The sequence below is a fragment of the Salvelinus alpinus genome, chromosome 20 (genome assembly GCF_045679555.1).
Source record: "Salvelinus alpinus chromosome 20, SLU_Salpinus.1, whole genome shotgun sequence".
Classification (NCBI taxonomy): Eukaryota; Metazoa; Chordata; class Actinopteri; order Salmoniformes; family Salmonidae; genus Salvelinus; species Salvelinus alpinus.
In genome coordinates, this window is record NC_092105.1 from 7,627,864 (window position 1) to 7,654,866 (window position 27,003).

Consider the following 27,003-nt stretch of genomic DNA (forward strand, 5'->3'; position numbering starts at 1 on the left):
TTACTCCATCATTTCTCCATGTTTACTCCATAATTTCTCTACGTTTACTCCATAATTTCTCCATGTTTACTCCATCATTTCTCCACGTTTACTCCATAATTTCTCTACGTTTACTCCATAATTTCTCCACGTTTACTCCATAATTTCTCTACGTTTACTCCATAATTTCTCTACGTTTACTCCATAATTTCTCTACGTTTACTCCATAATTTCTCCATGTTTACTCCATAATTTCTCCATTTTTACTCCATAATTTCTCCACATTTACTCCATCATTTCTCCACGATTACTCCATCATTTCCCCACGTTTACTCCATCATTTCCACACGTTTACTCCATAATTTCTCCATGTTTACTCCATAATTTCTCCATGTTTACTCCATAATTTCTCTACGTTTACTCCATAATTTCTCCATGTTTACTCCATAATTTCTCCATGTTTACTCCATAATTTCTCCACGTTTACTCCATCATTTCCCCACGTTTACTCCATCATTTCCCCACGTTTACTACATCATTTCTCCACGTTTACTCCATAATTTCTCCATGTTTACTCCATAATTTCTCCATGTTTACTCCATAATTTTTCCATGTTTACTCCATAATTTCTCCACGATTACTCCATAATTTCTCCACGATTACTCCATAATTTCTCCATGTTTACTCCATAATTTCTCCATGTTTACTCCATAATTTCTCCACGTTTACTCCATCATTTCCCCACGTTTACTCCATCATTTCCCCACGTTTACTACATCATTTCTCCACGTTTACTACATCATTTCTCCATGTTTACTCCATAATTTCTCCATGTTTACTCCATAATTTCTCCACGTTTACTCCATAATTTCTCCATGTTTACTCCATAATTTCTCCATGTTTACTCCATAATTTCTCCACGATTACTCCATAATTTCTCCACGATTACTCCATCATTTCCCCACGTTTACTCCATCATTTCTCCACGATTACTCCATCATTTCCCCACGTTTACTCCATCATTTCCCCACGTTTACTCCATAATTTCTCCATGTTTACTCCATAATTTCTCTACGTTTACTCCATAATTTCTCCACGATTACTCCATAATTTCTCCACGATTACTCCATAATTTCTCCATGTTTACTCCATAATTTCTCCACGATTACTCCATAATTTCTCCATGTTTACTCCATAATTTCTCCACGATTACTCCATAATTTCTCCACGATTACTCCATAATTTCTCCATGTTTACTCCATAATTTCTCCATGTTTACTCCATAATTTCTCCACGTTTACTCCATCATTTCCCCACGTTTACTCCATCATTTCCCCACGTTTACTACATCATTTCTCCACGTTTACTACATCATTTCTCCATGTTTACTCCATAATTTCTCCATGTTTACTCCATAATTTCTCCATGTTTACTCCATAATTTCTCCACGTTTACTCCATAATTTCTCCATGTTTACTCCATAATTTCTCCATGTTTACTCCATAATTTCTCCACGATTACTCCATAATTTCTCCACGATTACTCCATCATTTCCCCACGTTTACTCCATAATTTCTCCACGATTACTCCATCATTTCCCCACGTTTACTCCATCATTTCTCCACGATTACTCCATAATTTCTCTACGTTTACTCCATAATTTCTCCATGTTTACTCCATAATTTCTCCACGTTTACTCCATAATTTCCCCACATTTACTCCATAATTTCTCCATGTTTACTCCATAATTTCTCCATGTTTACTCCATAATTTCTCTACGTTTACTCCATCATTTCTCCATGTTTACTCCATAATTTCTCTACGTTTACTCCATCATTTCTCCATGTTTACTCCATAATTTCTCCACGTTTACTCCATAATTTCCCCACATTTACTCCATAATTTCTCCATGTTTACTCCATAATTTTCCATGTTTACTCCATAATTTCTCTACGTTTACTCCATCATTTCCCCACGTTTACTCCATCATTTCCCCACGTTTACTACATCATTTCTCCACGTTTACTACATCATTTCTCCATGTTTACTCCATAATTTCTCCATGTTTACTCCATAATTTTCCCATGTTTACTCCATAATTTCTCCACGATTACTCCATAATTTCTCCACGATTACTCCATAATTTCTCCATGTTTACTCCATAATTTCTCCATGTTTACTCCATAATTTCTCCACGTTTACTCCATCATTTCCCCACGTTTACTCCATCATTTCCCCACGTTTACTACATCATTTCTCCACGTTTACTACATCATTTCTCCATGTTTACTCCATAATTTCTCCATGTTTACTCCATAATTTCTCCACGTTTACTCCATAATTTCTCCATGTTTACTCCATAATCTCTCCATGTTTACTCCATAATTTCTCCACGATTACTCCATAATTTCTCCACGATTACTCCATCATTTCCCCACGTTTACTCCATCATTTCTCCACGATTACTCCATCATTTCCCCACGTTTACTCCATCATTTCCCCACGTTTACTCCATAATTTCTCCATGTTTACTCCATAATTTCTCTACGTTTACTCCATAATTTCTCCACGATTACTCCATAATTTCTCCACGATTACTCCATAATTTCTCCATGTTTACTCCATAATTTCTCCACAATTACTCCATAATTTCTCCACAATTACTCCATAATTTCTCCATGTTTACTCCATAATTTCTCCACGATTACTCCATAATTTCTCCACGATTACTCCATAATTTCTCCATGTTTACTCCATAATTTCTCCATGTTTACTCCATAATTTCTCCACGTTTACTCCATCATTTCCCCACGTTTACTCCATCATTTCCCCACGTTTACTACATCATTTCTCCACGTTTACTACATCATTTCTCCATGTTTACTCCATAATTTCTCCATGTTTACTCCATAATTTCTCCACGTTTACTCCATAATTTCTCCATGTTTACTCCATAATTTCTCCATGTTTACTCCATAATTTCTCCACGATTACTCCATCATTTCTCCACGATTACTCCATCATTTCCCCACGTTTACTCCATAATTTCTCCACGATTACTCCATCATTTCCCCACGTTTACTCCATCATTTATCCACGATTACTCCATAATTTCTCTACGTTTACTCCATCATTTCTCCATGTTTACTCCATAATTTCTCTACGTTTACTCCATCATTTCTCCATGTTTACTCCATAATTTCTCCACGTTTACTCCATCATTTCCCCACATTTACTCCATAATTTCTCCATGTTTACTCCATAATTTTCCATGTTTACTCCATAATTTCTCTACGTTTACTCCATCATTTCCCCACGTTTACTCCATAATTTCTCCATGTTTTTTCCGTGTTTACACCATCATTGTAAATCCCTATTTGTTTTGTTGCTTTCGCAAAGTAATTTCTTAAGATTATTGTTTATTTCATTGTGATTAGTGATTCATTTTTTTAAGGTAAAAAAAAAACAAGAACCTAAAAAATGATGTCCCTCATTTTAAGGTCAACCCTGTTACCTGAACTAAACTCTCGTTTTAATATGGTGAAACAATTTTTTTTCTTTTTTTTTTTCTTCAAAAGAAACATTGAACTTCTAATAGGCAAATCACAGCAGGTGAGCAGGTTCTACTGTTTTTGGCCATTTTTCTGCTGTTTTTGTGGTGGAAGAGGGACAAGCATAACATGTCAATCCTATTACCCATAGATAGACAGGCTGGAAATGTTTTTACCTCTTGAGATGGGAATACATGTTTTGTTCTTTAAACTCTTCACCAAGTTACACTACTCAAAAGGGACTCATTTTGTAGAACGACCCATACGCATGTAACAACCCTTACGTAAGTCTGTTATGGCTAGGGTAGTATTTGGCATGAGGTGAGCCGACCTCTCTGCTAGGGTGATACTCACTTCCACCATCCACTACAGTGTCTATGACTGATTCTATCCTAAGGCCTCTATTGGCTGGGAGGCTTAAGGGAGGAGGAACCCTTTTATAGCCACACAAACTCCACCATGTTGATCCCCTATTCTCAGCATGCACCTACACAATACTGCCTTATCAAGCAACAAGCCAGTAACTGGTCATAGTGTGGAACTGAGAAAAGGGATTTATTGTGTAGGAAACCATGGTTTCACAGTAACTTTATGCAGTTACTGCTAACATGACCCTGATTTTCTCCAAAGCAAAATACAATAGAGGCAGGATATGTAGTAGGTTGTATTGGCTGGGTCATATGTAGTAGACTGTATTGGCTGGGTCATATGTAGTAGACTGTATTGGCTGGGTCATATGTAGTAGGGTGTATTGGCTGGGTCATATGTAGTAGACTGTATTGGCTGGGTCATATGTAGTAGGGTGTATTGGCTGGGTCATATGTAGTAGACTGTATTGGCTGGGTCATATGTAGTAGACTGTTTTGGCTGGGTCATCTGTAGTAGACTGCTCATTGGCTGGGTCATCTGTAGTAGCCTGCTCATTGGCTGGGTCATATGTAGTAGACTGTATTGGCTGGGTCATATGTAGTAGACTGCTCATTGGCTGGGTCATATGTAGTAGACTGTATTGGCTGGGTCATATGTAGTAGGGTGTATTGGCTGGGTCATCTGTAGTAGGGTGTATTGGCTGGGTCATATGAGGTAGACTGTATTGGCTGGGTCATATGTAGTAGGGTGTATTGGCTGGGTCATATGTAGTAGACTGTATTGGCTGGGTCATATGTAGTAGACTGTTTTGGCTGGGTCATCTGTAGTAGACTGCTCATTGGCTGGGTCATCTGTAGTAGACTGCTCATTGGCTGGGTCATATGTAGTAGACTGTATTGGCTGGGTCATATGTAGTAGACTGCTCATTGGCTGGGTCATATGTAGTAGACTGTATTGGCTGGGTCATATGTAGTAGGGTGTATTGGCTGGGTCATCTGTAGTAGACTGTATTGGCTGGGTCATATGTAGTAGGCTGTATTGGCTGGGTCATATGTAGTAGACTGTATTGGCTGGGTCATATGTAGTAGGGTGTATTGTCTGGGTCATATGTAGTAGACTGTATTGGCTGGGTCATATGTAGTAGACTGTTTTGGCTGGGTCATCTGTAGTAGACTGCTCATTGGCTGGGTCATCTGTAGTAGACTGCTCATTGGCTGGGTCATATGTAGTAGACTGTATTGGCTGGGTCATATGTAGTAGACTGCTCATTGGCTGGGTCATATGTAGTAGACTGTATTGGCTGGGTCATATGTAGTAGGGTGTATTGGCTGGGTCATCTGTAGTAGACTGTATTGGCTGGGTCATATGTAGTAGGCTGTATTGGCTGGGTCATATGTAGTAGACTGTATTGGCTGGGTCATATGTAGTAGACTGTATTGGCTGGGTCATATGTAGTAGACTGTATTGGCTGGGTCTTATGTAGTAGACTGTATTGGCTGGGTCATATGTAGTAGACTGTATTGGCTGGGTCATATGTAGTAGGCTGTATTGGCTGGGTCATATGTAGTAGACTGTATTGGCTGAGTCATATGTAGTAGACTGTATTGGCTGGGTCATCTGTAGTAGGTTGTATTGGCTGGGTCATATGTAGTAGACTGTATTGGCTGGGTCATATGTAGTAGGGTGTATTGGCTGGGTCATATGTAGTAGACTGTATTGGCTGGGTCATATGTAGTAGGGTGTATTGGCTGGGTCATATGTAGTAGACTGTATTGGCTGGGTCATCTGTAGTAGACTGCTCATTGGCTGGGTCATATGTAGTAGACTGTATTGGCTGGGTCATATGTAGTAGACTGCTTATTGGCTGGGTCATATGTAGTAGACTGTATTGGCTGGGTCATATGTAGTAGACTGTATTGGCTGGGTCATATGTAGTAGACTGTATTGGCTGGGCCATATGTAGTAGGTTGTATTGGCTGGGCCATCTGTAGTAGGGTGTATTGGCTGGGTCATATATAGTAGACTGTATTGGCTGGGTCATCTGTAGTAGACTGTATTGGCTGGGTCATATGTAGTAGGGTGTATTGGCTGGGTCATCTGTAGTAGACTGTATTGGCTGGGTCATATGTAGTAGGCTGTATTGGCTGGGTCATATGTAGTAGACTGTATTGGCTGGGTCATATGTAGTAGACTGTATTGGCTGGGTCATATGTAGTAGACTGCTCATTGGCTGGGTCATATGTAGTAGACTGTATTGGCTGGGTCATATGTAGTAGACTGTATTGGCTGGGTCATCTGTAGTAGGTTGTATTGGCTGGGTCATATGTAGTAGACTGTATTGGCTGGGTCATATGTAGTAGGGTGTATTGGCTGGGTCATATGTAGTAGACTGTATTGGCTGGGTCATATGTAGTAGACTGTATTGGCTGGGTCATATGTAGTAGACTGCTCATTGGCTGGGTCATATGTAGTAGACTGCTCATTGGCTGGGTCATATGTAGTAGACTGTATTGGCTGGGTCATATGTAGTAGACTGTATTGGCTGGGCCATATGTAGTAGGTTGTATTGGCTGGGCCATCTGTAGTAGGGTGTATTGGCTGGGTCATATGTAGTAGACTGTATTGGCTGGGTCATCTGTAGTAGACTGTATTGGCTGGGTCATATGTAGTAGGGTGTATTGGCTGGGTCATCTGTAGTAGACTGTATTGGCTGGGTCATATGTAGTAGGCTGTATTGGCTGGGTCATATGTAGTAGACTGTATTGGCTGGGTCATATGTAGTAGACTGTATTGGCTGGGTCATATGTAGTAGACTGTATTGGCTGGGTCATTTGTAGTAGACTGTATTGGCTGGGTCATATGTAGTAGACTGTATTGGCTGGGTCATATGTAGTAGGCTGTATTGGCTGGGTCATATGTAGTAGACTGTATTGGCTGAGTCATATGTAGTAGACTGTATTGGCTGGGTCATCTGTAGTAGGTTGTATTGGCTGGGTCATATGTAGTAGACTGTATTGGCTGGGTCATATGTAGTAGGGTGTATTGGCTGGGTCATATGTAGTAGACTGTATTGGCTGGGTCATATGTAGTAGGGTGTATTGGCTGGGTCATATGTAGTAGACTGTATTGGCTGGGTCATATGTAGTAGACTGCTCATTGGCTGGGTCATATGTAGTAGACTGTATTGGCTGGGTCATATGTAGTAGACTGTATTGGCTGGGTCATATGTAGTAGGGTGTATTGGCTGGGTCATCTGTAGTAGACTGTATTGGCTGGGTCATATGTAGTAGACTGTATTGGCTGGGTCATATGTAGTAGGGTGTATTGGCTGGGTCATATGTAGTAGGCTGTATTGGCTGGGTTGAAAAAGTCTTTATAATAACTCAGTTTTATCTCAATTCCAGTCGGGTTTTAGAGCCAAGTATACTGCCCTACCAAGCAAAAAAGGCAGTAACTGCTCATAGCGTGGAACTGGAAAAATGGATTTTATTTTCCTTGGTTTCACAGTAACTTTATGCAGTAACTGCTAACATGAACCCCATTTTCTCCGAAGCACAATACAATAGAGGCAGGTTACTTGTCCACCTGATTAAGCATGTATTTAATGGAGCAAAAATAACATTAACTCATTTTCTACCAAATTAGGAGTTACTGCCTTTTTACTTGATAGGGCAGAATACAACTGTCTCGTTCAGGGCAGACATGGTCAAGCAGACACTGTCTGAATGGCTAAGCCACAGCATTTTGAAAGATGAGGAATTTTGTTTATGTTTGCAACATTCAGCATTGTGGTGGTGAGTGTTTTTTTATTGAGTCTTGAGACAAAGTTAGAGACGTTTGAGTTATCTCTTTTTCTGGCCCCTTTCTCTTTGATTTACTCTTTGTTGTCCTTTGGGGGCTTCAGGCTCGATGAAAGAAGGGAAAAATGAATTATACATCTTGTTTGTGCTTGAAGAAGAGAGAGGGGAAGATATATACTCTGGAAGGATATTTTGGTGTGTTGTGGTCTTCTTGTTTGAACTGTTAAAAAAGAGAGAAATAGCAAAGATACTTTGGGAAGATATTGTGAAGGTCTTTCCAATATCGTAAAATCCTGATAAACAAACCTCGCTGTGGAAACGCTGGTTGATAAATTGTTGCAACGAGGCTACAAGCGGTTTTTCAAAAAAATAAAAAAACTTTTGACTCATTACCATTTCACTGGTAATGAAAAAGGGCTGCTTTGTCAAAGTTTTTCTGATTTACAGGAAATAGATAACTTTATCCTAGAATGTAAAAAGTCAAGGGGTCTGAATACTTTCCGAGTGTGATTCATAAACATTGATGGATAAATACTGATGGCATCATACTGATGCTTGTTAATCAGCAACTAACGTAAATCCACAGTATTTGTATAATTACTCGATTATTACTTTTGAATCACCCTCAAAGGACATTACTCCTGATCTAAGAAGTAGACATTAATCGTAGTGTCATGACTCTCCTGTGACGATCTGAAGGATCAGGTTACAGTGGGTCCTCTCTACAGCGTGCTCTCTCTCGTAGAGGGGGAATGTCATGACTCTCCTGTGATGATCTGAAGGATCAGGTTACAGTGGGTTCGCTCTACAGTGTGTTCTCTCTCGTAGAGGGGGAATGTCATGACTCTCCTGTGACGATCTGAAGGATCAGGTTACAGTGGGTCCGCTCTACAGTGTGCTCTCTCTCGTAGAGGAGGACAGAGGGAAGTAGGCTGTTTTATGGTCGGTCATAAAATACGCTGCCTCTATGCTCTGTGGTGTTCGAGTTTGGAATGAAAACTGTGGAACACAGAGAGACTCTTGGACATCAAAAGTTTGAATAATTAAACAATATTTATATTTTTGAGAATGTGCTAATGGTCCGTGGACACTTAAGGGACAGTCATGTCCAGTGTATTTCATTTGGTGATCTCATGAAGGACAGGAAACCCACATAACTGTATCTCTTAAAGTGTACAATTCCCAGCTGTCAGGTTTACATCTAAATATTGTGAAACGTATGTGATTGAACATTAAACTCGTTGTGGAAAGATGTAATGTGATGTTAACCTTCTAAATGAAAGCATTGATTTGCATATAAAGTTGAACTAGTCAGTAGCCACACCCCCGTGAGGCCAGACATCACACCAGGCATCATAGAACCGCCCCTTCTTCCACAGAGTATAAAACCCACTTCCTACAAAATGTACATTAAGTCAGAGAACACAGGGACGGAGTCCCCATGTTGGAATGTCTCCAATTCCATAGACCATTAGACTAAACAGCGTGTAGTTTTGGCTAAATGGCTGGAAATGGTTAAACTCTGAGACTATCAATCCCTACAGAATAAGAGCAGATTCTAGACGTATAATTACTAGTCTGCAGCTGGAAGCATCTATTCTATGCAACTACTATCTGTAGGCCTGACGTATCCATTATAACAGACACTATCCAGAGCCGTTGAGAAAGCTCCAAACACAAAGGACATTGTGACTTCTGGGGAAGTTAACCAGAGACTCTCTGATGAACTGACTCTCCAGCAGACGGACCGGCGATTCCAACACAGAAGACAACAACGTCATACGGGAGTAAATATATACGTTGCAATTATTCTCGAATGAGCGGCCGTTCATGTGCAAAGGATTAGCATTTAAATTAATATAATTATCAACTGTGTGTATTGAATCCATTTTGTCTTTCCCGCTCTTTCTCAGTCCCCACCCATTTCCATTGTCTACCAAGCCGTCATATCGGCTTTGTCCGCTAGGGACTTTTTCTTTGTATCATGTAGTAACCCAAATATCTACTGTTTGTTTGTTATGTATTTCTGTGATTATTTAGATAGTTAGTAAATAAATAATTAAGCCAATTTATAAATTGCTGATTCATCATTAGGCTAGGGTTCATGCAGATATCCAAGGGTTTGCGATGTTCAGTAATAAGAAATGATGAGGTAATAATAATTAATTAATACTAGACTGTTTTGATAAGATACGAAAGTATCTAAAGAGTCGATTCTGGAAATAGAGACTCTATAAATATTTTTCTGTGGTGCCCCGACTTCCTAGTTAATTAAAGTTTACATGATTAGTTTAATCAGATAATTATAATTACACACATACAAATGATTTGATAAAATAACAGTTTTCACATTTAATGATAGTCCAGACACGACAATAGTGAAGCTTTTTCTTGATCTAAGTTGAAATTATTCAAAGTGAAGCTGTCTCCTGATCTAAAAAGTAGAAATGTATCAAAGTTAAGCTTTCTTTCCATAAGTTGTATGCTGTATGTTTCATGAGTTTCCATAGCGCAAACAGTTTTTATATGCAGGTAGCTTCTTTTATTCTTTCAAGTTAAAGGTATGTCATCTAAACCATCTCCATTCCCAAGAATTGTGGATGTCAGTTTTCAATTAATAGGTCAAGGGAATTGTCACATTGAAGGTGGGACTTGAAATATAAAACCTCCATTTTCATATAAAAAGGTTAGCTGTTGATCAGGCACAGTGTCACTAGAGTTATAGCGGTGTTTAAACAGCAGTGAGTCACAGCTGACAGGGAAATACCCTTCAGGAAGGCAGGGATTTGAACCAAGTCATTTTTCAACATGCGGTTTAGAGGTACGAGTAAGATGGCCTCTTAAACGGCTGCTAAAAATCTATTTAAATCTATTTTATGCTGTGGCAGAGAAACAATCAATTTGTCATGGTGTCCCTTACAAAATAACAACAATAACAAATCAAGTGAAGCATTTTAAATCACGGCTCCTCCTCTGGGATAAATGTGGGGTATCACGGCTCCTAATCTGGGATAAATGCGATAAGCGAAATCCAGATAGAAAACTTTAGGAATTACACTACAGATCACTGAGAATCACTTTTGTGACACCTGACTATTACACACCCAACTGTATTCTTTTTCACTCTCTGCTTGCAATTTTTTTTTTTTTTTATTTAACTAGGAAAATCAGTTAAGAACAGATTCTTATTTACAATCTATCAATGTTACATTGTGGCTATTCATCCAAAATGGCCCCCGAATCTCCTCTCCGTGGGGGAACTCAAGCTGTCAAAGAAACAGATGGGAAGGTCATGAGGCATGTGACCAAGATTGAGAAACAACATGTTCCATCGATCTCTATCTTAGTGACTTAATTACTTCCCCCAACAGCAGCTCCTCGGATGCCCAGCCAGCTGGCGGTCAGTTCAACTCACGTCTCCTCCTGATTTAATTGATAACTATGAGCCGTGTTGACGGCGCCTCGTCAAGCTGTCTGAGTCAAACAAAACCTTTTTGACTTTCACACCATCACACGGTCACTCTCCAAGACCTGTGCAAACCTTCTCTTTACCCCCCCCCCCCCCCCCCCCCCGCCTCGTTTTTGTTTCCGCTGTAGCTCCTGAAGTTCTTGATTTCCAGTTAAATTAAAATTTATGCAAATAGAGTGTAAATGAGAGATGAGGTCTGGGCACCCCCATGAGTATCTAACAGGTCTGAAATGGTTGCCTCCTAATTGCTGATTGCCTGAGTGGGGACTTAGTCACGTTTCTCCCACAGCCAAGTGCTTTGATTTCAAGGCATAGCCAGTTCCATCAGATGGGAGTGTTAAACTTTGCTTTGATTTGGGCTCTTGTTTTTTTATTTTTATGTATTCATTATTTTATAAATATATATATTTTTTTATGACGATCAGAGAAACACAAGGCGAAACATAAAATGTGCAACAATTTAACATTGAGGAACACCGAATTTGAGTTTTGTAAATATCCCTTGTCCATTTTTTTCTCCATATTTTGCTGTTATATCTCAATAGGTGAAAAATAAACAGGATTCTTACATTGTCACGCCCTGACCATAGTTTGCTTTGTATGTTTATATGTTTTGTTTGGTCAGGGTGTGATCTGTGAGTGGGCATTCTATGTTGTATGTCTAGTTTGTCTGTTTCTGTGTTTGGCCTGATATGGTTCTCAATCAGAGGCAGGTGTTAGTCGTTGTCTCTGATTGGGAACCATATTTAGGTAGCCTGTTTTGTCTATGTGTAGTGTTTGTGTATGCACGATTGTTCATTAGCTTCACGGTTGTCACTTTGTTGTTTTGTAGTGTTCAGTTTTTTCAATTAATATGACGAACACCTACCACCCAATTTGTAAGTTGCTCTGGATAAGAGCATCTGCTAAATAACTTAAATGTAAATGTAAATGTGTTGGTCCTCCGATCCTTCTCGCTTCTCCTCCTCAGACGAGGAGGAAGACGACAGCCGTGACATACATATGTCGTTGTGGCGTGCAACCTTGTAACTTTCCTCTCTAGATTATGTGGCTGATACTCTTCTAGTAGCAAAACTCGGGAAAATTGTGAAATCAAATAAAATCGTCCCCCTCACACAGATGTCCTCTCCTGCCTCTCCTGATTTACCATTCTCCCCCAGCAGGTCCAAATCCTTATTGTCTTCCATCTCATTGTCTCCTATGTAATAATCCTGCATCTCACAGGGTTAGTGGAGGGAGGTTGGGAGGGAGGGAGGGAGGGAGGGAGGTTGGGAGGGAGGGAGGGAGGTTGGGAGGTTGGGAGGGAGGGAGGGAGGGAGGGAGGGAGGGAGGTTGGGGAAAAGTGGCCCGCTGATGCTCTCTCCAGGAGAGACAGGAGAGAAGTACTGTTGATCGTTATATAGTTGAAGCTGCTTATAAACGTGATGGATGCTATTACTGACTGAATGACTACACGAGGACGCCACCGCCACATATCTTACCTCTGAAATATACTACGTCACATAAACACAGAGCGTGCCTCGCTGTCGAGGGTTTATTGATCGCCTAATAATTACACAGTCAACGTAGCGTATTACGGATAACTTTACGTGTGAGTAAAGTACCCTCGTACATGCCTCCCATTTGACTTTCATGCTTTCGCTTGAGAAAATGAAAAGGACAGGTAGAAATGGAGCCGTTAGTGTCTCTTGTTACTGAAATGGAAGGGAATAATTAGCAAACACACTGCGGTGTGAGAGATAAACAAAAAAAGAGCATGCAGCTATTGCCGTGGTAATTGCTTTCAACTGTTTGTTTTTTTGACAAACCTATCTGTGCTTTTGCCTGAAAACCCGTTACTGGGCCCTGGGCTCCAGAGTTCAGTGAGATAAAGAGGGGTTGAGTTGGGGAGAGAGGGAGGGAGGAAAAGAGGAGATTACACCAGCCAGAAGAACAGAAGGTGCAGGTCATTTTCTATCCCGGGAAGGCTGCCTCTTGGGACGTTGGCCACTGGTGATTAGCTGCTGTTTGTGTCAGGGTCATGATACATTAATTATTGATGGCCGTTGTCTAATAGGACATTCCTGTCATCACCATAGAGACCAGGCAGTGACTGTCATCACCATAGAGACCAGGCGCTGACTGTCATCACCATAGAGACCAGGCGCTGACTGACAGGAGATGTGAAGTGATGTGTTGGGATGATAAAAACCTGGACAATATCTCCAGTCTTAGGGAGAAAAAAAAATATATGTTTTGTTTGTCCGCATAGGAAAAACCTTTTTGGTTTCAGGTAGAACCTTTTGCTGGTGAAAGGGTTCCACGTAGAACCATAGGGTTCTCCTATGGGGCCAACTGAATAACCGTTTGTGGTTCTAGGTAGCACCTTCTTTTGTGAGGACGTAGGAGAAAACAGAGCCAATCAAAGCAATGCAAAGTAATGTAAATCTATAATCTACAGACAGTTAGCCCAAACATAATTACGATATAATTGTGGAAAATGTAAATTTATACTGTGTATCTGAGAGCAGGATAATTATTGGGGTGGTTATTATCTGAGGTAAAACGTTGATTACACAGCTAGACTATACATGTGTGGACAACAGTGCAGAACGTCACGTAGGTATACCTACTATGCAAGTGGGAAGAAACACACACACACACACACACACACACACACACACACACACACACACACACACACACACACACACACACACACACACACACACACACACACACACACACACACACACACACACACACACACACATCGTATCGTATTTGATCATGTGTCAACGCTGATTCCTCTTTTTTTTCGCTTCAGGATCACGTTTTGCCACATCCCCTTCCAGAGTAAATGGCTGTACGTGGGCACAGAGCGTGGCAACACACACATCGTCAACATCGAATCCTTCGTTCTGTCTGGATACGTCATCATGTGGAACAAGGCCATAGAATTGTGAGTTAAAATCATCGAATATACGCAAATGATCATCTGTCAATGATTACCATAATGTGAATGATTACCATAATATGAATGATTACCATAATGTGAATGATTACCATAATGTGAATGATTACCATAATGTGAATGATTACTGTATGACGGCGTTGAGGTGACAGCGGTGATGACGTCATGTCGTTCTGTTCTAAAACCTCTTACATTGACACGTCATGTCGTTCTGTTCTAAAACCTCTTACATTGCCACCTCATGTCGTTCTGTATTAAAACCTCTTACATTGCCACCTCATGTCGTTCTGTCCTAAAACCTCTTACATTGCCACCTCATGTCGTTCTGTCCTAAAACCTCTTACATTGCCACCTCATGTCGTTCTGTCCTAAAACCTCTTACATTGCCACGTCACGTCGTTCTGTCCTAAAACCTCTTACATTGTCACGTCACGTCGTTCTGTCCTAAAACCTCTTACATTGCCACGTCATGTCGTTCTGTCCTAAAACCTCTTACACTGTCACGTCATGTCATTCTATCCTAAAACCTCTTACACTGCCACGTCATGTCGTTCTATCCTAAAACCTCTTACTCTGTCACGTCATGTCATTTGTCAACTAATCCTAGTTGAAGGTCGGTAACCTAACTTTGGGCAGGTTGCCATGACGGCGGTGTTAGATCGTGGTCATGCAATAGCTGCGACTACTTAGCATGCGGAGACACACACACCATCACTGTGGAGTATGTGCCGAGTGGGTTTTGAAGAGTAGTTCAATGAAATTTAAACTAGCATGTTCCATCCTCATCAAAATATTTAACTGGAGAGCCGTCGAAGCTTGTGTTGTTTGATTGAGCCGAAGTGCTTCTGCCTCTCAGTGTTCCTCCTGTGCTCCTTCACGGGGAAAGCATCAACGACCCCTCTAATGCAAACTAACCGCAGAGGAGGAGATTTGTTTCTCCCTCCTCTCAGTCATGCTCGAGTAGGCTGGTGTGTGTGTGTGTGTGTGTGTGTGTGTGTGTGTGTGTGTGTGTGTGTGTGTGTGTGTGTGTGTGTGTGTGTGTGTGTGTGTGTGTGTGTGTGTGTGTGTGTGTGTGTGTTCAGTTGGTGGAACTAAGTAAGACCTTCCACAGGTATTAAATTGGAAGTTTTATTTTCATGACATTTACCATATGGACTTTCAGGCTTAACTAAAATTAAAGTGGAAGAAGAAGTGATTTAAACAGACTTTCAGACTTTTACACAATCACACGTTAAGTGTGCACACACACACACACGCACACGCACACGCACACACACACACACAAATACAATTCCACACAATTTTTTTATATGGCGCTTTTCTGTGGATTACTATTTTCCTTTAAGACCGTAAGCTTGCGCCAAGACACTCATTACATGGTATTTGTATCTCCCTCCTGAGTACTGACTGAGCGGGTGTTTGTATCTCCCTCCTGAGTACTGACTGAGCGGGTATTTGTATCTCCCTCCTGAGTACTGACTGAGCGGGTGTTTGTATCTCCCTCCTGAGTACTGACTGAGCGGGTGTTTGTATCTCCCCCCCGAGTACTGACTGAGCGGGTGTTTGTATCTCCCTCCTGAGTACTGACTGAGCGGGTGTTTGTATCTCCCCCCTGAGTACTGACTGAGCGGGTGTTTGTATCTCCCTCCTGAGTACTGACTGAGCGGGTGTTTATATCTCCCTCCTGAGTACTGACTGAGCGGGTGTTTGTATCTCCCTCCTGAGTACTGACTGAGCGGGTGTTTATATCTCCCTCCTGAGTACTGACTGAGCGGGTGTTTATATCTCCCTCCTGAGTACTGACTGAGTGGGTGTTTGTATCTCCCTCCTGAATACAGACTGAGCGGGTGTTTGTATCTCCCTCCTGAATACTGACTGAGAGGGTGTTTGTATCTCCCTCCTGAGTACTGACTGAGCGCTAGGCACATTCAATTAATCTCAATAGAGCTGCAGTGCTGTCAGGAAAGGGATGTATTACACCACACGTTGGCATTTCCTGCAACAAAAAAAGGGTGATCAAATTAAGATCCCACATCTGTAAAGCAAGTATGCCTGCTGTACTTTATTCACAGCTTCCAGGACGGGGCCAGGAGACCCTCTACTACCCATAATGCTGTTGTCTGGGTCTTTACCTCGAGTGCTCAGTACCGGGCCTTACATTTAGAATCTGTGTAAGAAAACGAGGATAAGAAAAGCAGAGCCTCAAATCAAAGGAAAAAGCCGTAAGCCTGGTGGGAAAGCAGGAAGCTCGGTGGGAAAGCCGGATGCTGGGTGGGAAAGCAGGAAGCTCGATGGCAAAGCCGGAAGCTCGGTGGGAAGGCCGGAAGCTCGGTGGGAAAGCAGGAAGCTCGGTGGGAAAGCAGGAAGCCTGGTGGGAAAGCAGGAAGCTGGGTGGAAAGCAGGAAGCTGGGTGGAAAGCAGGAAGCTGGGTGGAAAGCAGGAAGCTTGGTGGGAAAGCAGGAAGCCTGGTAGGAAAGCAGGAAGCTGGGTGGGAAAGCAGGAAGCTCGGTGGGAAAGCAGGAAGCTTGGTGGGAAAGCAGGAAGCTTGGTGGGAAAGCAGGAAGCTGGGTGGGAAAGCAGGAAGCTTGGTGGGAAAGCCGGAAGCTTGGTGGGAAAGCCGGAAGCTTGGTGGGAAAGCCGGAAGCCTGGGTGGGAAAGCAGGAAGCTTGGTGGGAAAGCAGGAAGCTCGATGGCAAAGCCGGAAGCTCGGTGGGAAAGCAGGAAGCTCGGTGGGAAAGCAGGAAGCTCGGTGGGAAAGTCGGAAGCTCGGTAGGAAAGCAGGAAGCTCGGTGGGAAAGCAGGAAGCTCGTGGGAAAGCAGGAAGCTCGTGGGAAAGCAGGAAGCTCGGTGGGAAAGCAGGAAGCTCGGTGGGAGGGAACATGCTTCATTAAGATGACAGGGTCTCCTTCCTTCCTACCTCCTCACTTCTCCTGCTGCTGCTCATATTTCACAAGACAAAAGTGTCCAACATGTATAAAAAGGAAACTCTAAAATAAAAGAGTTGGGAAAATGATTCAAAATGTTGACATTATATTTTTCATACTGTTTACTGGTCTCTATAAAGCTGAGTGTTTGAGCAGTCGCTCCCTGATGACATGATATTTTTCATACTGTTTACTGGTCTCTATAAAGCTGAGTGTTTGAGTAGTCGCTCCCTGATGACATGATATTTTTCATACTGTTTACTGGTCTCTATAAAGCTGAGTGTTTGAGTAGTCGCTCCCTGATGACATGATATTTTTCATACTGTTTACTGGTCTCTATAAAGCTGAGTGTTTGAGTAGTCGCTCCCTGATGACATGATATTTTTCCTACTGTTTACTGGTCTCTATAAAGCTCAGCGTTTGAGTAGTCGCTCCCTGATGACATGATATTTTTCCTACTGTTTACTGGTCTCTATAAAGCTGAGTGTTTGAGTAGTCGCTCCCTGATGACATGACATTTTTCCTACTGTTTACTGGTCTCTATAAAGCTCAGCGTTTGAGTAGTCGCTCCCTGATGACATGACATTTTTCCTACTGTTTACTGGTCTCTATAAAGCTCAGCGTTTGAGTTGTCGCTCCCTGATGACATGACATTTTTCCTACTGTTTACTGGTCTCTATAAAGCTGAGTGTTTGAGTTGTCGCTCCCTGATTCCCTAGACCTTCTCAGGCTTGTGTGTTTCCTTAATTAGCACATTATTTTCTAATGAGATTATCAGTCTAATTTAATCTCACTTGTTCAGGCCAGCAGCCTACTGTTTTATTGTCTGTTGATGACGGCGTGCGGAGATAGACGTGTGTGTGTGTGTGTGTGTGTGTGTGTGTGTGTGTGTGTGAGAGTATGTGTGTGTGACTGTGTGTGAGTAGGGCAACAAAAAGCTAAGCAGAGTGAGTGTGAATTACCATGATTCTACTCAGCTTGACTGGCTCGGGGACCAGAGGATGTTGGGAAATTTGTTTGTCAACATCGGGCTTGCTTTTCTCCAGAGAGAGGGAGAGATGGAGGGGGGGGGGGTAGAAAGAGAGAGAGAGAGAGAGACAGTCATTCTGAATCAACAAGAGAAAGGGGAGTGCACTGCCACTGTGACTGTCATTACTGCAGGCCCAGTATATATTGACTGTCATTACTGCAGACCAAGTATATATTGACTGTAATTACTGCAGACCCAGTATATATTGGCTGTCATTACTGCAGGGTCAGTATATATTGACTGTCATTACTGCAGGCCCAGTATATATTGACTGTAATTACTGCAGACCCAGTATATATTGACTGTCATTACTGCAGACCTAGTATATATTGACTGTCATTACTGCAGAGCAAGTATATATTGACTGTAATTACTGCAGACCCAGTATATATTGGCTGTCATTACTGCAGGGTCAGTATATATTGACTGTCATTACTGCAGGCCCAGTATATATTGACTGTAATTACTGCAGACCCAGTATATATTGGCTGTCATTACTGCAGGGTCAGTATATATTGACTGTAATTACTGCAGACCCAGTATATATTGACTGTAATTACTGCAGACCAAGTATATATTGACTGTAATTACTGCAGACCCAGTATATATTGGCTGTCATTACTGCAGACCCAGTATATATTGGCTGTCATTACTGCAAGGTCAGTATATATTGACTGTAATTACTGCAGACCCAGTATATATTGACTGTAATTACTGCAGACCCAGTATATATTGACTGTCATTACTGCAGACCCAGTATATATTGGCTGTCATTACTGCAGACCCAGTATATATTGGCTGTCATTACTGCAGGGTCAGTATATATTGACTGTAATTACTGCAGACCCAGTATATATTGGCTGTCATTACTGCAGGGTCAGTATATATTGACTGTAATTACTGCAGACCCAGTATATATTGACTGTAATTACTGCAGAGCAAGTATATATTGACTGTAATTACTGCAGACCCAGTATATATTGGCTGTCATTACTGCAGACCCAGTATATATTGGCTGTCATTACTGCAGGGTCAGTATATATTGACTGTAATTACTGCAGACCCAGTATATATTGGCTGTCATTACTGCAGGGTCAGTATATATTGACTGTAATTACTGCAGGCCCAGTATATATTGACAGTGGAGTGCCTGGTACCAAAGCCCTGAGCCTTACTCTGCTCTGTTTCCTCTACTTGTCATGTTGTTGTTTGGTCAACATACAGTTATCCTCGTCAGCTGTAATGCTATGGGATGTGTCATCGTGTTAAGTATGGCCTTCCCAAATGTCTCCACCGGTGCTGGGCCGAGGCAGGATGCAGGTATGAAGCACAGGAACAGCATACAGATGCAGGATCTTAATTCGAACCAGTTTTTTTACAGCAGAAAAATAATACTGCAGCAACAGAAAAGGTTAATTATTATGTGGATTATTATTCATTTACATTTTTTTTAGGGGTTGATACATAACATGCCCACCCCCACTCACTCACACACACAGAAAATTACTCCTGCAACCTATTTAATACAGGAATATTCTCTCTTTCATGTAGTATCTTTCAGAAACAATATATTTATAAATTATTTTTTTCCTCTCTCAGTAGGATGAAGGACAGAATCCATATGTAGTCTTTAATTTGACATTACAGATATGTTCTGGAGAGAGAGAGATGATGAATAAAGAAAATAAAAACATCAGAGATCTGGTGTCTTTTCTGGTCTGTTAGGGGATTACAAGAGAACATAGTCTAATTCTTTGTGAGCACCCTTTTCCCGTTCATTGCCCCACAAAGTGTGCCCAACTGGAGAAAAAAACATGAAACAAAACTATAATTTCACCTGAGCTCTCTTGGTTGGATATTCTCTGTATCTATACTCTCTGTTAGGAGAGAAGTCAGGGTGGTGGCTGAGTGAGTAAGTCATGCGTCAGCGTAGACAGTCTGGGACGTTGTTAATCTTCTTGATGTAGGTCCCGCCCCCCCCCCTCGCTCGCGGCTCCCCGCCTTTCCATCCCACCGTTACCGTGTCGACCGAGCGGAGCCAACCAAAACCTGCCCCCTGCGGCTCCTACAGCAGGCTGGCACTGTGTGTGTGTGTGTGTGTATATGTATGTGTTTTGTATTGTCTAGGGGTTTTGTATGTTTATGGGGCAGTGTCTAGTCTAGGTGTTTGTATGTCTATGGCTGCCTAGATTGGTTCTCAATTAGAGGCAGCTGTTTATCATTGTCTCTGATTGGGAACCATATTTAGGCAGCCATATTCATTGGGTATTTTGTGGGTTATTGTCTATGTCTATATGTAAGTTGCCTGTGTCTGCACTTGTCATTTATAGCTTCACGTTCGTCGTTTATTGTTTTGTTTAGTTTGTAAAGTGTTCTTCGTTTTCGTGATAATAAATAGAGAAGAATGCATTCACTTCACGCCTTGGCGCCTTGGTCCTCCTCTCTTCCACCATACGACGATCGTGACAGAATAACCCACCAAAATCGGACCAAGCAGCGTGAAGGAGAGGAACAGCGCGTTGTGGAAAAATGGACTTGGGAGGAGATTCTGGACGGTAAGGGACCATGGGCACAGGCTGGTGAATATCACCGCCCTGAAGCTGAGCTGGAGGCAGCGAAAGCGGAGAAGCGGCGGTATGAGGAGGCTGCACGTAAGCGCGGCTGGAAGCCAGAGAGGCAGCCCCAAAAATTTATTGGAGGGGGCACACGGGGAGTGGTGTTAACTTCTAATTGGTCCCAATCCCGGATCCGGGAGCACCCCCCACAGTAAAAAAGCTGACTAGCATAGCCTAGCATAGCGTCACAAGTAAATACTAGCATCTAAATATCATTAAATCACAAGTCCAAGACACCAGATGAAAGATACACATCTTGTGAATCCAGCCATAATTTCTGATTTTTAAAATGTTTTACAGGGAAGACACAATATGTAAATCTATTAGCTAACCACGATAGCAAAGGACACAACTTTTTTTTCCCACCATTTTTTTCCTGCATAGGTAGCTATCACAATTTTGACCAAATAAAGATATATATAGCCACTAACCAAGAAACAACTTCATCAGATGACAGTCTGATAACATATTTATTGTATAGCATATGTTTTTTTAGAAAAATGTGCATATTTCAGGTATAAATCACAGTTCTACATTGCAGCTGCAATCTGAAATAGTGCCGAAGCAGCCAGAATAATTACAGAGACCAACGTCAAATACCGAAATACTCATCATAAAACATTTCTGAAAAATACACAGCGTACAGCAAATGAAAGACCAACATCTTGTGAATCTAGCCAATATTTCAGATTTTTTAAGTGTTTTACAGCGAAAACACAATTTAGCATTATATTAGCTTACCACAATAGCCGGAAACACAAGCCGTTTACCAGTAGCAAAGGTTAGCGATCGTAACAATCCAGCAAAATATATATAATTTTTGACTAACCTTGATATACTTCATCAGATGACAGTCCTGTAACATCATATTACACAATGCATATAGGTTTTGTTCGAAAATGTGCATATTTAGCAGCACAAATCGTGGTTATACAATGTGATTATTAGCAACATTTCAGGCAATCTGCCCGGCGCCATCTTGGAGAGGCACCTAATCTAATCGATAACTAATCGTAAACTTGACAAAAAAATACAGGTTGGACAGCAAATGAAAGACACATTAGTTCTTAATGCAACCGCTGTGTTAGATTTTTAAAATTAACGTTACTCGACATTCAGCGTGCGTTACAGCGAGACCATGCCTAAATCAATGGCGAACTAATAATTTTACATCTTTCCACAGATATATGAATTAACATCATAAATAGCTCTTACTTTTGGATGATCTTCCATCAGAATCTTGGGCAAGTGGTCCTTTGTCCAGAACAATCGTCTTTTGGTTGAAAGATGTCCTCTACTCCTGTAGAAATTAGCTGCTAACGCCGATGTACCGGAGAGGTGCCCAACTCGTGATAACGCCTGACAAAGAAACTCCAGAAAATCGCAATAAACTGCTATAAACTGCTATAAGTCGGTTTAAATTAACTACCTTATGAAGTTTTTAAGACAAAAAACAAATTAAATCAGAGCCGGAGATAAAGAACTGCTAAACCGAAAGCTTTTGAAGACGCCATGCCGGTTTCCCTCCTGCGTCAGGCGCCTCGTCGAAAAGGTCGGTACTTCCGTTCCAAGAGGTTTTATACTCCCCCAGATGGTGCTATCCGCTCCATTCAAAGTCTCACCGCTTACTGACATCTAGGGGAAGGCGTATGCAGTACATGTAGCCCCATAGCTTATAAGGGAATTTATAAACCGACCCTGGAACAGAGACCTCAATTTCAGAAATCTCACTTCTTGACAGGAAGTGAGCTGCAGAATGAGTTCTGTTTCACTCAGAGAAATAATTCAAACGGTTTTAGAAACTAGAGAGTGTTTTCTATCCAATAGTAATAATAATATGCATATTGTACGAGCAAGAATTGAGTACGAGGCAGTTTAATCTGGGAACGAAAAATCTTCAAAGTGTAAACAGCACCCCCTATTGAGAAAAGGTTTTAAGCCAGGTAGGAGACCTGAGCCAACTCCCCGTGCTTACCGTGGAGAGCATCGTATCGGGCAGGCACCATGTTATGCAGAGATGCGCACGGTGTCCCCGGTACGCAGGCATAGCCCGGTGCGGTACATAGCAGCACCCCGTATCGGCCGGGCTAGATTGGGCATCGAGCCAGGTGCCATGAAACCGGCTCTACGCATCTGGTTACCAGTGCGTCTCCTTGGGCCGGGGTACATGGCACCAGCCCTACGCATGGTGTCCCCGGTTCGCCAGCACAGCCCAGTGTGGGCTATTCCACCTCGCCGCACTGGCCTGGCTACGGGGAGCATTTAGCCAGGTAGGGTTGGGCAGGCTCGGTGCTCGAGACCTGTAGTGCGCCTCCACTGTCCTGTTTATCCGGTGCCTTCTCCACGCACCAGTCCGCCTGTGACAGCCCCTCGCACCAGTCCAGTACCACCAGTGCCTACACCACGCACCAGGCTTCCTGTGCGTCTCCAGAGCCCTGTACGCCCTGTTTCTCCTCCCCGCACTCGCCCGGAGGTGCGTGTCCCCAGCCCAGTACCACCAGTGCCGGCACCACGCACCAGGCTTATAGTGCGCCTCGGCAGTCCAGTATGCCCTGTTCCTTCTCCCCGCACTCGCCTTGAGGTGCTTGTCTCCAGCCCGGTACCACCAGTTCCGGCACCACGCACCAGGTCTACAGTGCGCCTCGGCAATCCTGAGCTGCCTGTCTGCCCTGCGCCGTCTGAGCTGCCCGTCTTCCCAGCGCCGTCTGAGCTGCCCGTCTTCCCAGCGCCGTCTGAGCTGCCCGTCTGCCCAGCGCCGTCTGAGCTGCCCGTCTGTCCAGCGCCGTCTGAGCTGCCCGTCTGTCCAGCGCCGTCTGAGCTGCCCGTCTGTCCAGCGCCGTCTGAGCTGCCCGTCTGTCCAGCGCCGTCTAAACTGCCCGTCTGTCCAGCGCCGCCTGAGCTGCCCGTCTGTCCTGAGCCGTCAGAGCCGCCCGTCTGTCCTGAGCCGCTAGAGCTGCCCGCCAGTCAGGAGCCGCCAGAGCCGGCCGCCAGTCAGGAGCCGCCAGAGCCCTCCGCCAGTCAGGAGCCGCCAGAGCCGCCCGCAATTCAGGAGCTGCCAGAGCCGCCCGTCAGTCATGAGCTACCTCTCAGTCATGAGCTGCCCTTCAGTCATGAGCTGCCCTTCAGTCATGAGCTGCCCCTCAGTCATGAGCTACCCCTCAGTCATGAGCTGCCCCTCAGTCCGGAGCTGCCCCTCAGTACGGAGTTGCCCCTCAGTCCGGAGCTGCCCCTCCGTCCAGTGGCTGGTCTAGGATGGTCTTCAGTCTGGGACTCGCTGCAAGGGTCCCCGCTCCAGAGGTGCCACCAAAGCGGGTATTGACTATGGTGGAGTGGGGTCCACGTCCCGCACCCGAGCCGCCGCCGTAAGAAGGCCCACCTGGACCCTCCCCTTCTGTGTCAGGTTTTGCGGCCGGAGTCCGCACCTTTGGGGGGGGGGGGGTACTGTCACGCCCTGGCCTTAGTTATCTTTGTTTTCTTTATTATTTTAGTTAGGTCAGGGTGTGACATGGGGGATGTATGTGTTTTTGTATTGTCTAGGGGTTTTGTATGTTTATGGGGCAGGGTCTAGTCTAGGTGTTTGTATGTCTATGGCTGCCTAGATTGGTTCTCAATTAGAGGCAGCTGTTTATCATTGTCTCTGATTGGGAACCATATTTAGGCAGCCATATTCATTGGGTATTTCGTGGGTTATTGTCTATGTCTATATGTAAGTTGCCTGTGTCTGCACTTGTCATTTATAGCTTCACGTTCGTCGTTTATTGTTTTGTTATAGTTTGTAAAGTGTTCTTCGTTTTCGTGATAATAAATAGAGAAGAATGCATTAATTTCACGCTGCGCCTTGGTCCTCCTCTCTTCCACCATACGACGATCGTGACAATGTGTGCATGTGTCCGTGCATGTGTATACGTTAACTCAGCAATAAAAGAAAGAAAAAAAGAAACTGTCAACTGCGTTTATTTTCAGCAAACTTAACATGTGTAAATATTTGTATGAACATAAGATTCAACAACTGAGACATAAACTGAACAAGTTCCACAGACATGTGACTAACAGAAATTGAATAATGTGTTCCTGAACAAAGGGGGGGGGGGTCAAAATCAAAAGTAACAGTCAGTATATGGTGTGGCCACCAGCTGCAATAAGTACTGCAGTGCATCTCCTCCTCATGGACTGCACCAGATTTGCCAGTTCTTGCTGTGAGATGTTACCCCACTCTTTCACCAAGGGACCTGCAAGTTCCCGGATCCTGGATTGAGATCCGGGCTCTTCGCTGGTCATGGCAGAACACTGACATTCCTGTCTTGCAGGAAATCACACACAGAACGAGCAGTATGGCTGGTGGCATTGTCATGCTGGAGGGTCATGTCAGGATGAGCCTGCAGGAAGGGTACCACATGAAGGAGGATGATATCTTCCCTGTAACACACAGCGTTGAGATTGCCTGCAATGACAACAAGCTCAGTCCGATGATACTGTGACACACCGCCCCAGACCATGACGGGCCCTCCACCTCCAAATTGATATAGTATTACTATACTAATGTATGGTGATGTTAATATATGGTGATGTTAATATACTACTGTATGGTGATTTTACTATACTACTGTATGGTGATGTTACCATACTGTTACTATACCACCGTATGGTGATGTTAATATACTATTACTATACTAACGTATGGTGATGTTAATATACTACTGTATGGTGATTTTACTATACTAATGTATGGTGATGTTACTATACTATTGCTATAATACTGTATGGCGATGTTACTATATTATTACTATAATACTGTAGGGTGATGTTACTATACTATTACTATATTACTGTATGATGAGTTTACTATACTATTACTATAATACTGTATGGTGATGTTACTATACTATTACTGTACTACTGTATGGTGATGTTACTATACTATTACTATACTACTGTATGGTGATGTTACTATACTATTACTATACTACTGTAGGGTGATGTTGATATAATACTGTATTGTGATGTTACTATACTATTACTATACCACTGTATGGTAATGTTACTATACTAGTACTATACTACTGTAGGGTGATGTTACTATACTATTAATATAATACTGTCTGGTGACGGTACTATACTATTACTATACTACTGTATGGTGATGTTACTATACTATTACTATACTACTGTATGTTGATGTTACTATACTATTACTATACTACTGTATGGTGATGTTACTATACTATTACTATACTACTGTATGTTGATGTTACTATACTGCTGTATAAACACAAACAAAGAAGGTTCAACACGATATAAATATATTTACTCCCCAACATTTGAATGTGTTTCAGCATGCGGTGCCTTCTGCAGGTCCACCTGCACCAGGTTATGTACTACTGAACCAGGTTATGTACTACTGAACCAGGTTATGTACTACTGAACCAGGTTATCTACTACTGAACCAGGTTATGTACTACTGAACCAGGTTATCTACTACTGAACCAGGTTATGTACTACTGAACCAGGTTATGTACTACTGAACCAGGTTATCTACTACTGAACCAGGTTATGTACTACTGAACCAGGTTATGTACTACTGAACCAGGTTATGTACTACTGAACCAGGTTATGTACTACTGAACCAGGTTATGTACTACTGAACCAGGTTATGTACTACTGAACCAGGTTATGTACTACTGAACCAGGTTATCTACTACTGAACCAGGTTATGTACTACTGAACCAGGTTATCTACTACTGAACCAGGTTATGTACTACTGAACCAGGTTATCTACTACTGAACCAGGTTATGTACTACTGAACCAGGTTATCTACTACTGAACCAGGTTATGTACTACTGAACCAGGTTATGTACTACTGAACCAGGTTATGTACTACTGAACCAGGTTATGTACTACTGAACCAGGTTATGTACTACTGAACCAGGTTATGTACTACTGAACCAGGTTATGTACTACTGAACCAGGTTATGTACTACTGAACCAGGTTATGTACTACTGAACCAGGTTAGGTACTACTGAACCAGGTTATGTACTACTGAACCAGGTTATGTACTACTGAACCAGGTTATGTACTACTGAACCAGGTTATGTACTACTGAACCAGGTTATGTACTACTGAACCAGGTTATGTACTACTGAACCAGGTCATGTACTACTGAACCAGGTTATGTACTACTGAACCAGGTCATGTACTACTGAACCAGGTTATGTACTACTGAACCAGGTTATGTACTACTGAACCAGGTTATGTACTACTGAACCAGGTTATGTACTACTGAACCAGGTTATGTACTACTGAACCAGGTTATG

The 27,003-nt window shown here is 42.5% G+C and overlaps 1 protein-coding gene across 4 annotated transcripts in view; it reads left to right on the top strand.

The window, feature by feature from the left end:
* The window catches only part of LOC139546245 (syntaxin-binding protein 5-like), a 232,336-nt gene that overhangs the window by 104,597 nt on the left and 100,736 nt on the right, over window positions 1–27,003 (top strand). For all 4 annotated transcript variants that reach the window (XM_071354386.1, XM_071354387.1, XM_071354388.1 and 1 more), the window contains exon 5: window positions 13,975–14,109. In XM_071354386.1, coding sequence (XP_071210487.1) covers window positions 13,975–14,109 — 135 coding nt within the window. The remainder of the gene's footprint in view (window positions 1–13,974; window positions 14,110–27,003) is intronic.